This window comes from Erpetoichthys calabaricus, chromosome 1, assembly GCF_900747795.2.
Source record: "Erpetoichthys calabaricus chromosome 1, fErpCal1.3, whole genome shotgun sequence".
Taxonomy (NCBI): domain Eukaryota; kingdom Metazoa; phylum Chordata; class Cladistia; order Polypteriformes; family Polypteridae; genus Erpetoichthys; species Erpetoichthys calabaricus.
The window spans coordinates 174,447,831-174,459,003 of record NC_041394.2 but is presented as its reverse complement, the minus strand read 5'-3'; the positions used below and the strand labels follow the sequence as shown (position 1 = coordinate 174,459,003).

The 11,173-nt window shown below is 39.4% G+C and overlaps 1 protein-coding gene across 1 annotated transcript in view; it reads right to left on the bottom strand.

Annotated features, from left to right (window-relative positions):
• hcls1 (hematopoietic cell-specific Lyn substrate 1) overlaps nucleotides 1-11,173 on the bottom strand; it is a 35,071-nt gene that overhangs the window by 18,245 nt on the left and 5,653 nt on the right. The window contains exons 6-10 of the mRNA XM_051922577.1: nucleotides 7,854-7,908; nucleotides 7,617-7,727; nucleotides 5,862-5,972; nucleotides 5,531-5,641; nucleotides 5,376-5,431 (exon numbers count right to left, since the gene is read on the bottom strand). Coding sequence (XP_051778537.1) covers nucleotides 5,376-5,431; nucleotides 5,531-5,641; nucleotides 5,862-5,972; nucleotides 7,617-7,727; nucleotides 7,854-7,908 — 444 coding nt within the window. The remainder of the gene's footprint in view (nucleotides 1-5,375; nucleotides 5,432-5,530; nucleotides 5,642-5,861; nucleotides 5,973-7,616; nucleotides 7,728-7,853; nucleotides 7,909-11,173) is intronic.

The following is an 11,173-nucleotide window of genomic DNA, read 5'->3' as shown; positions in this document are numbered from 1 at the left end:
GAGGCGTTAGGCAAGTGTAATTGAATAGCGGTGCTGCAAGTTTAGCTTTACACCTGTTTTTAAGGCTTATTGACTGAAAGGGGCTTTTTTGCTGCAGGATACACCCTCCACAAGTTAAGGAAGTAAAAATAAAGGTATATATTTCTGTTTTATTTAAACCTTTTAAGTTTGTATGCGGGCGGCATGGTGGCGCAGTGAAAGGTGGCAGTTAGGATACCCGGGTTCGCTTCCCTGCGTGGAGTTTGAATGTTCTCCCTGTGTCTGTCTGGGTTTCCTCCGGGTACTTCGGTTTCCTCCCACAGTCTAAAGACATGCAGGTTAGGTGCATTGGCGATTCTAAATTGTCCCTGGTGTGTGGGTGTGTGCGCCCTGCGGTGGGCTGGCACCTTGCCCGGGGTTTGTTTCCTGCCTTGTGCCCTGTGTTGGCAGGGATTGGCTCCTGTATTTAGGATATAGCGGGTTGGATAATGGATGGATGGACATTTGTATGCATAGCCCCATTTGCCCGTTTTCGTTTTTTTTCATTCTTCAGTAATATTTCAGCAAACCCGGAGCTTGTCAGTTCAAATCCTGGTACTGACACCACTGTGTGACCCTGAGGAAGTCACTTCACGTGCCTGTGCTGCAAAAAACAAAAGTAATGTAACAAATTGTACCTCAGATGTTGCTGGAATAAAGGCATAAGTCAAATAGATAAATATGTATTATACACATAGGAACTATTCATTTATTTTCAGTTAAGTCATCTGCAGCAAACCTTTATAAATGAGGGTTTCTCCTTTTTAGATAGTGCAAACTGTTTCTTCTTCATTGAGGTTTTCTCTTGGAGAGCTTTTTTCATTTCATTGAAAATTAAAGCAGCAGCTGCCCAAAATATGTAGCTTTCTTATTAATTTTTCAACATTGTGTAAAATAACTTGATAAAGTAACATAAAAGGTTTAAATACTGGTTATCCTTTTACACTAAAATATTACTAAAGAGATACAAAAAAAGTAAAATGCATATGTTGTTTTTCTTTAAGGAGATTAAATATTACTTAAGAAAGAAAAAAAAAACGAAAACAGCCAAATGGGGCTATGCATACGAACTTAAAAGGTTTAAATAAAACAGAAATATATATTTTTATTTTCACTTCCTTAACTTGTGGAGGGTGTATCCTGTAGCAAAGCCCTAAGTTTTTTCGTGAAAGCCCGTTTCAGTCAATAAGTCTTAAAAACAGGTGTAAAGATATTGACAATAAGCTATGCAAACACACCAAGACATGGAATCGTTTAAATCAAGTATCATTACATCTTCCTTTCTTAAAGAGAAGTAAGGCAGTACTTATAAGCTTACATATATATATATATATATATATATATATATATATATAGACATACATATATATATATCTATATCTATTTATATCTATATCTATATATGTATATCTATATATATCTATATCTCTATATACATCTATATCTATCTATATCTATATCTATATCTATATCTATATCTATATCTATATCTATCTATCTATCTATCTATCTATCTATCTATCTATCTATCTATCTATCTATCTATCTATCTATCTATCTATCTATCTATCTATATATATATATATATATATATATATATATATATAGATATATATAGATATATATAGATATATATAGATATATATAGATATATATATATATATATATATATATAGATATATAGATATAGATATATATATATATATATATATATATATAGATCTATATATATAGATATATATATATATATATATCTATATCTAAATCCCCACGAAGTACTGCTTTTAAATTTTTATTAAGAAGAAAACCTTTTTAATTTGAGGGAAAATATACGAATAACAATTTGTTAAGGATCTGTTTTTTTGTGAAGCAGCCTTAACACAGCTTTTCCGCTGTTTTATAAACGAACGCCATATGAGGTCTTCCTTTTTCCTTGGTTCGCCAAGGAAGGAGCCTTTTTATTAAATCCAAGGGTTCTTCGCTTTTTTTTTTTTCTTTTTTTACGATTGTTATAGTTCTGTTTGTATACCACATTGTCAGTTCAGCACTCCGGTTGTAATATGACCAAGCCGTGCAAGCTTACTGTTAAGAATGCAACGTATAGTTGTACAGGAGAAAAGCAATCTTGCCTCAAATCAATGGCAACCTTTTGTAGGTCTATGAACTTAATTTAAACTTTAGGTTTACACGGTGCTTTCTTTCCGAAGTACTTGCACTCTTGAATATGTCTGTATGAGTCAGTCGCTCAAATCCATGTGCTTCGCACCGGCGAAGTACTGCTTTTAAATTTTTATTAAGAAGAAAAGAAAACCTTTTTAAATTGAGGGAAAATATACCAATAACAATTTGTTAAGGATCTGGTTTTTTGTGAATATGCCTTCACTCGAGTGATCACTTCGAGCTGACTTGCTGGCTAACCATAAGCGTTACCTGGTAAGTAACCACCCATACAATCAGATTGTGAATCAGACTACGAATGCCGTGAATGTAATTACCCCGATCTACATGCTGTCAAATAAACGAACCACACGCCGTGGCGCAATTTTAGGGTCTTCGCCTCTAGCGCTGACGTCCGAGGTTCGATTCCCGTAAGGGAGTGAAGTGAGTGGGTGGTTACCTACCAGGTAACATCAGCCACGGTGCCTTCATTTGTGAGAAGCAGATCATAGAATGGTTGAAAATAGTTTACTGTCAAATAATACAAAGAGTACGTGACACGTGTTTCCCCCTTATTCTTGGCTCATCAGGCGTACACACTCACTGCACTCGCTTACGGTAATCGAACCTCGGACGTCAGCGCTACAGGGGCTTCGCAGCAGTGAAGTATTGCTTTTTTAATTAAGAAGAAAAGAAAACCTTTTTAAATTAAGTCTTAAAAAGAGGTGTAAAGATATTGACAATAAGCTACGCAAACCCACCAAGACATGCAGTCGTATAAATCAAGGCGTGAGTCGAAAAACACCATCCCATAATATTAGGTAACGATTAACACATTTCTATATGTATTGTAAGCATACAATACAACTGATAATATGTTGCGCTTATTTATCTGGTGTACCGACATTTTTGCGCGTTTAACGGCTGAAATCTAACGTTGTTTGTGCTGTTCAGAATGAAAACAGTTTGCATTTACCTTTTTAATAAAAGGCGAGCTTTTAAGCCTGAGAAATCACCCTGTAAATGCACACGTTTAATTGCACATGTGCTAATATGTATGCTTACACAGTATTAAAAGACACTCAACAATTAACGTCATTTACCTTCGTTCCCACGTTTGACTCGTGCTGTAAATCTCTTCCTTGTTTTCAGTTCACGTGATTACGTAGGAGGCGTGATGACGCGATACATGACTCCGCCTCCTCCATTAGAGTATATGGACAAAAAACAGGTTCCAGTTATGACCATTACGCATAGAATTTCGAAATGAAACCTGCCTAACTTTTGTAAGTAAGCTGTAAGGAATGAGCCTGCCAAATTTCAGCCTTCTACCTACACGGGAAGTTGGAGAATTAGTGATGAGTGAGTCAGTCAGTCAGTCAGTCAGTGAGTCAGTGAGGGCTTTGCCTTTTATTAGTATAGATTTGCTATGCCTCATTCATGAGACTGCAAATTTTTAATATGTTAGTTGTATTCTGCACTCAATGGAGTAGTGGCTCTGTGGCTAAGGATCTACAGTGGTAATCAGAAGGCTGACCCCATATAAAAATGGGAAATGCTAAGGAAGAAGATGAAGAAGAATAAATTATATGCTGCACTCAGCTATGATTAACACTACATATTCTTATAGACTCTGAATCGAATAAATCATATAATTTGCGTAAACTGCCAAAATATGCAATACTACGCGCCGGACGTTTAGGAGCTCTTTAGAGTACTGTCTTTGTGATCCTCTCTGTGTTATATCATTAGTACTGTATTATTACTATTGTCAGTCAGTCAGTCATTACTCAACCTGCTATATCCTAACACAGGGTCACAGGGGTCTCCATCCATCCATTTTCCAACCCACTGAATCCAAACACAGGGTCACGGGGGTCTGCTAGAGCCAATCCCTGCCAACACAAGGCGCAAGGCAGGAACAAACCCCAGGCGGGGCGCCAGCCCACCACAGGGCGCGCGCACACGCACACACACCAAGCACACACTAGGATCACCAGTGCACGCCACCTGCATGTCTTTGGACTGTGGGAGGAAACCGGAGCACCCGGAGGAAACCCACACAGACACGGGGAGAGCATGGGAAGCAAACCCAAGTCTCCTTACTGCAAGGCAGCAACACTGCCACTGCGCCAGTGTGCCATCCTATTACTATTAAATGACTATTTTAATACAAATATTAAAATTTTGTACTAGTCTCCCAGCTAAGACCTTCTCCGACTGGCTTTGCGTACCCATTGGGGATGGCCCACGACCTCGCAGCCAAGTAGGTTTATTACATTAGCACGACAGTTGGTGAAGCTTTTTTAATTTATAATATTTTTTGCACACACTTCTGTTTGCCATCATTTCTATAATAGTACATTTAACATAAAAGTGGAGCAGTTTACCGCTAACACAAGGGAGTGGGGGCACCTAAAATGGTTGGAGTCAAAAGAGGGGCATTATTTTATGGGCCTCAGAATGTCTCAGGATGCTGAATCTGTCCAAGGCCTAAAACTGTCCTGATTGCAGCTGGACGCTATTGGATATTTTAGGGAACTGCGAGACTTTGAATAAGAAGCCAAATTGTCCACACTAATCTTTTCTCATGATCCTTTGTTGGGATGGAAAATCATCAATTTGCTTTAGTTCTCCTCTATCTTCAGGGGAACAGAGGATCTCCTCCTCACACACCACTGCATCCTGAGTTAAACTCAATTAATGAATGAAGACCTGAAAATTTTCTCAAACTAATGTTAAATATAGTGATGAGATCAGAAAGCAGGTTACACTGATGGTTAGATCTTAGTGCCTTTTGTGGGAACCCAGGTGTAACTAAAATTCAATAATTGTAGAGGGGGAAAAAACGAAACAAATAAAGCTTACTGTAGTGACCATAATTGTCCACAAGATGGAAGCACACTCCACACTAATTATAAACGAGGCCAGACTTAACTGAGATCAGAAAATGCAATTCTACCTACATTCAACCAAACGCATTTCAAACACCTTGATCTCAGAAATGTAGAATATGGCTAAAGAAATCACCCACTGTTGTGCGTCTCTCCTAGAGACAAGAAAGGGTTCATTCTACTTTTTTAAGATTACTAAACTTGAACACTTTTTAAAACTAACAGACACTTTTGTATATGAATTATTCAACTTCATTATTATAATCTGCTTGCAGAGATGAAGATCTGATATCTGGCAGGGCTTACTTTGTCCATTCTGTCCTGCTGCACACCATAGCGCCCCCCAAAACCCTTGGCATGATCTGCAGAAGATAAAGACAAAAGGTGTGTACAGCCATAGGGTTCTATCAGTAAGAAGGTCACCACAATCACTACGTAGAGACCAATCCAGTGCCACTAACCTGTCTGTGACTCATGCAGCTTTACTTCCTCTTTGTGGTCCCATCCATGTGCTGCCTTGTCCTGACGATCCTTCTGCACCCCAAATTTACCCCCAAAGCCTCTGGAGTAATCTGAAAGGGACAGAAAGCAATGCAGGAAGGATGTATATCAGTGAGGTTACCATAACCAGTGAGACATTGTTAAAGTGGTAATACAGATACTGAGAGAAGATATCAAAAGGAGTGACACAAAAGCAAAGAAGGCATTGTGAGTAAAGTATGAACAACAGGAGGTAGTCATTGGGAGTTTCAAAAGTGAGCAATGGAAATTTCTTAAAGAAGGCCAGCTAACCTTTCTGGGATTCATGCATTTCTGTCTCTGCCTTGTACTCATAACCCACAGCCGACTTGTCCACCTTCTCCCTTTCCACTCCAAACTTGCCACCAAAACCCTTTGAGTAATCTGTGAAGAACAAAGCAATAATGTGAATGGAGCTGCTTTGGAAAACACAGTGGATGAGGGGGACAGGGTGCCTGTTAACACGAGGAAGACTAAATTTTAAGAAGAATACACCTTATTTACACACATTAATTCATTATAGTGAATGCACTTTGTGTGAACATCAAACATGCCAGCATCCCAATATTATGCCACATAGAATGTTGTCAGTACTAGATGTTTCAATCAGAATACTGACTTAACATAGTATGCAGACTGAATACATTATGAATGCCAGTATTCCCAGATTTTCTTTAGAATAGAACATTGTCACAAAAGCAGCAAACCAGAAAGAAATAATCAGTTTTTGTCAAACAGGATGCCAGCTAGAATGTTAAGATCATAAGCCTATATAAGCAAAAAAGCCAGCATCTCCTGCCTTCTCCAAATAAACACTATCATTACCAGATGATGTCCAGCAATCTGCCAACAACAGATAGCTATAGCTTTACAGAATGCCAGGATTCAGTAGCCTTCATAAGTCAGAATTCCAGCAGCATCAACTTACGGCACACAAAATGTCACCAATAGCATAACGTTGCCCAAATGCCTAACCTGAATGGCAGGAAAAAAAAGACCACTAGGGCAAAATGATACTCCCCCTGAGTGTTTATCCTTTTTGAGATGACATGGCTGGGACATGAACTTAGGAAATTGGGAATAAGAAGCAGTGGGTTCTGTAGCTCAGCTAAACTAAGACCTGCTATACATCATCCAGTAGTGTATCAGGCTGCTTAGCTGTGCCTGAGCTTTCTTTGGCAAATGTGAGAGTAGCTCACAGCTTTTCTGCATGTACACCACCCATTACAGTTTTCTTAAGACTTCGCTAGTTTTTAACATAGTGCCAACTAGAAAGCTGTCCCTTGTTTCCCAAATCTTCATCTGCCAAAATGTTCACATCAAATGGAATGCCATGATCACCAGCCTTCCTTAAACAAAACATACACATTGGCAGCCAGAGTGCCAACAGCCACAGAGTAGCAAAATGCAACGCCTTCATCAGATAGAATACGATTTATCACCAGAGTAGCCAGAGTGAATGCTGCCCTATTCAACTTTCAGACAGAATGCCAGGATCAACAAGGAGTGAGAAGGAATGCCAGCTTATGTCAGCCTTTGCTAAGCTTGAGTCCTGTGATACTGCGGCATGCTAACATGACAGAAAAAAATGTAAATTCTTGTTAAAAAAACAAGTAAACATAGTCACTGAATGTGCTCTTCAGGACTCTTATGTGCACAGCTAATGAAGATGAAAATATCCTGAACATTTCCGGGCACACTCTTTCACTCTCTTCCTTTATTATTCTTTTCAACATGTTAGTCAAGAGCTGCCATGGACATCCAACAGGCAGACAGGCTTTTGAGGCATTTCAGCAGAATGTTCCCTGTTGCCAAAGGCCAAATACTAAAATGGAAGTCAATTGCAGTGAAAAAGTTCTGGAATGAGTTTTTGTGAAATTAAGCAATTAAGGTGGCACAGTGGTTAGTGCTACTGTCTCATGAGTGTAGTTTTCCGATTTGGAAAGTGAGACTAACAATAAGTGCTACCCATCTCTGGGAGCTAACAACAGGAAGTGATTAATATTCCAGGACAGAAGGGGAGCTCACCTTTTTGGGAGTCATGTTTCTGGGTCTCTCCTTTGTACTCGTAGCCCACTGCAGACTTATCCACTTTCTCCCGTTCCACCCCAAACTTTCCTCCAAAGCCCCGTGAATAATCTGAAGTAGAGAGAGATTGAGAGAGGGAAAGTGAGAAGAGATGAAGAGTTAAACTCCTGCACTCATCTTCTGCATTGTTCATTTAAAACATTGGGGATGTCACAAGTTCTGTGCCTCTTCTCTTACCTTTCTGAGACGAATGCTGCTCAGTTTCAGCCTTATACTCAAAGCCAACTGCCGACTGTGGGAGAGGAGAGTTGAAGACAGGTGAATTGAAAATTGAAATTGCCACATGGATCCAAAAGGGTGCTTTTCAGTCTTAGTAAAAGCAGATAAGAGTCAGAAGTGGGATTTGGGCCTCTAAATCATGGGTGCCAAACTCCGGTCCTTGAGCGCTACAGTGACTGCAGGTTTTCATTCTAACCATCTTCTTCATTAGTGACCAGTATTTGCTGCTAATTAACTTCTTTCGCCTTAATTTTAATTAACTTGACTCAGGCCCCTTTGTTGTCTCTTTTTCCTTAATTAGCTGCCACACAATAATCAGACACAAAACAAGCCACCTTATGACCAGCTCACCTGTGCCCATCACACAAAATCTGAAAATAAATAAAGGTGATGGTCTCGGTAAGGTTGATCTCTCAGGTCACCAAAACATTTTGACGTTGTTCTTAGAAAAAAACAGAAAATCAACAGTTTTGGAAATGTGTGCTGTGGCAGAATGAGAGCAGCAACAAGCCATGGAATTAAATAATGAGTTTTAATTAACAGCAAGAATTGGCTTCTCTTTAAGAAACTGACTGGAGTGAAATTGGTTAGAGTTTGAAGCCCCAGTTTAGCTGGTCATCTGTTGGCTCGTTTCACATCTCAGTTCTGTTTGGCTGTCAATTAATGAAGAAAGGAATCAACTCAGAGCACTGAATCCTTAAAAACAGGGCTATTAAAATGAAGGGAAGAAGAATTTAATTGGCAGTGAAAACTGGTCACTAATTAGGAAAAGACTTAGAATGGAAACCAGCAGACACTGCAGCCCTCCAGGCCCAGAGTTCGACACCCCACTCTAAACTTCCAGTTTGGCCTTTTAGACAATAAAATGCAAAGCCACCCCTTCCTTACGCAGACCACACTGTGCGTGGGGCCCGTGATCAGGGGACTGATGTGGGGGTTTCACAGACCTCCCTGATTCTGGAGCTCCACTGGGCATCCAATCGGACTGCACGTTTTTAACACTTGGTTTACTTGACTTGAGTCAGATAACTTCCCCCACAACCCTAATCTTAAGCATGCAGTGTAACCGGGCGTATCACATAACACCACTGACTTATAAAGCAAAGTAACAACCTCATCAACGGAGCAGAGCTCTGGAGGTCTGCAGCTTGATTCTTTTGGGTTTATTGCTGTTTCATGAATTGTCAAATTAACATTGTTGACAATCATCTATTGTGATCATTTTCCATTAATTAAAAAAGATGGTTTCTGGTCAACACTACTCAGGAGTGCAGAAAAAGAAACAAAGCTAAAGCTACAATGCAGAGATGCTTGTGCTGCCCTAGTTGCTGGTGTGTTAAGAAATCTAATCTGTGCAACTTCCAGTAAGCTATCTTACGTTACATCAGCTGCTACTACACTAAAGCTAGTGGCTTACTGGAGTAACAATAGAGTAACAGTAGCATTATGCATAATCATTTTGATATCAAGTGTTATATACAGATATGATCTGATGTTACAGTACCTACCTGACACATGGCTGAGGATTATTTGTTACTGTCATGTAGACCTCAGGACTCCCACACAGTCGACATATGAAGTGCACTGAGCGTTGTTGTATTGAGGACACTTCGGTAAATTTCACCAACACACAGGCTCTCTTACTTATGAGCCACTAGCTGAATTGTAGAAAAGCACACCGCAAGCAAATGTGACATACGAAAAGACCAACTAGCTTATGCTAACTTCAGCTGCTAACACTACTGACTTAGTTAATAACGTATTGCTATCTCCTGTCACGGGGAGGATAAAATGAAGATTTAGATAAATTTATAAGTGTGGAGGAGATATTCGCATGTTCATTTTTTAAACATCTACATATTCAGCTTCATTTTGCCCCTGTGTTTAAAGCTTTAAGTAAGTTTATTAAGCATGTTCAGTAGTAGTATTAGTAGTTTTTCTTGTATTATTGTTAGTAGTAGTATTTTATACATTATTATTATTAGAAATAGTAGTACTAGTATTTATTATTATTATTAGTAGTAGTGTTTTATATTATTATTTTATTAGTAATACCAACAGTGGTATTTTTAATTATTATTAGTAATTATAGTATTGGGAGTAGTAATATTGAAAATATTTTTGTTGTTGTATCACATGTCACAAGTGATACACTGGACCATTATTATTAATTATTATTATTACTAATTAGGCCTTCATTTATACCCCAGACCCTCATAATCATCATCATTATTGTTATTATTATTGTTATTACTAATTTAAAAAAAAAAGAAGATTGCAAGGTTGAGTTTAGGGAGGAGGTGAGACAGGCACTGTGTGGCAGTGAAGAGTTACCAGACAGCTGGGAAACTACAGCAGATATAGTAAGGGTGACAGCAAGAAGGGTGCTTGACGTGACATCTGGAAAGAGGAAGGAGGAAAAAGAAACCTGGTGGTGGAATGAGGAAATACAGGAGAGTATACAGAGGAAGAGGATGGCAAAGAAGAAGTGGGATAGTCAGAGAGATGCAGAAAGTAGACAAGAGTACAAGGAGATAAGGTGCAAGGTGAAGAGAGAGGTGGCGAAGGCTAAAGAAAAGGCGTATGATGAGTTGTATGAGAGGTTGCACACTAAGGAGGGAGAAAAGGACCTGTACTGATTGGCTAGACAGAGGGACCGAACTGGGAAAGATGTGCAGCAGGTTAGGGTGATAAAGGATAAAGATGGAAACATACTCATAAGCGAGGAGAGTGTGTTGAGCAGATGGAAAGAGTACTCTGAGAAGCTGATGAATGAAGAGAACGAGAGACAGAAGAGGTTGGATGATGTGGAGATAGTGAATCAGGAAGTGCAACGGATTAGCAAGGAGGAAGTAAGGACAGCTATGAAGAGGATGAAAAATGGAAAGGCTGTTGGTCCAGATGACATACCTATGGAAGCATGGAGGTGTTTAGGAGAGATGGCAGTGGAGTTTTTAACCAGATTGTTTAATGGAACCTTGGAAAGTGAGAGGATGCCTGAGGAGTGGAGAAGAAGTGTACTGGTGCCGATATTTAAGAATAAGGGGGATGTGCAGGACTGCAGTAACTACAGGGGAATAAAATTGATGAGCCACAGCATGAAGTTATGGGAAAGAGTAGTGGAAGCTAGGTTAAGAAGTGAGGTGATGATTAGTGAGCAGCAGTATGGTTTCATGCCAAGAAAGAGCACCACAGAGACAATGTTTGCTCTGAGGATGTTGATGGAGAAGTTTAGAGAAGGCCAGAAGGAGTTGCATTGCATCTTTGTGGACCTGGAG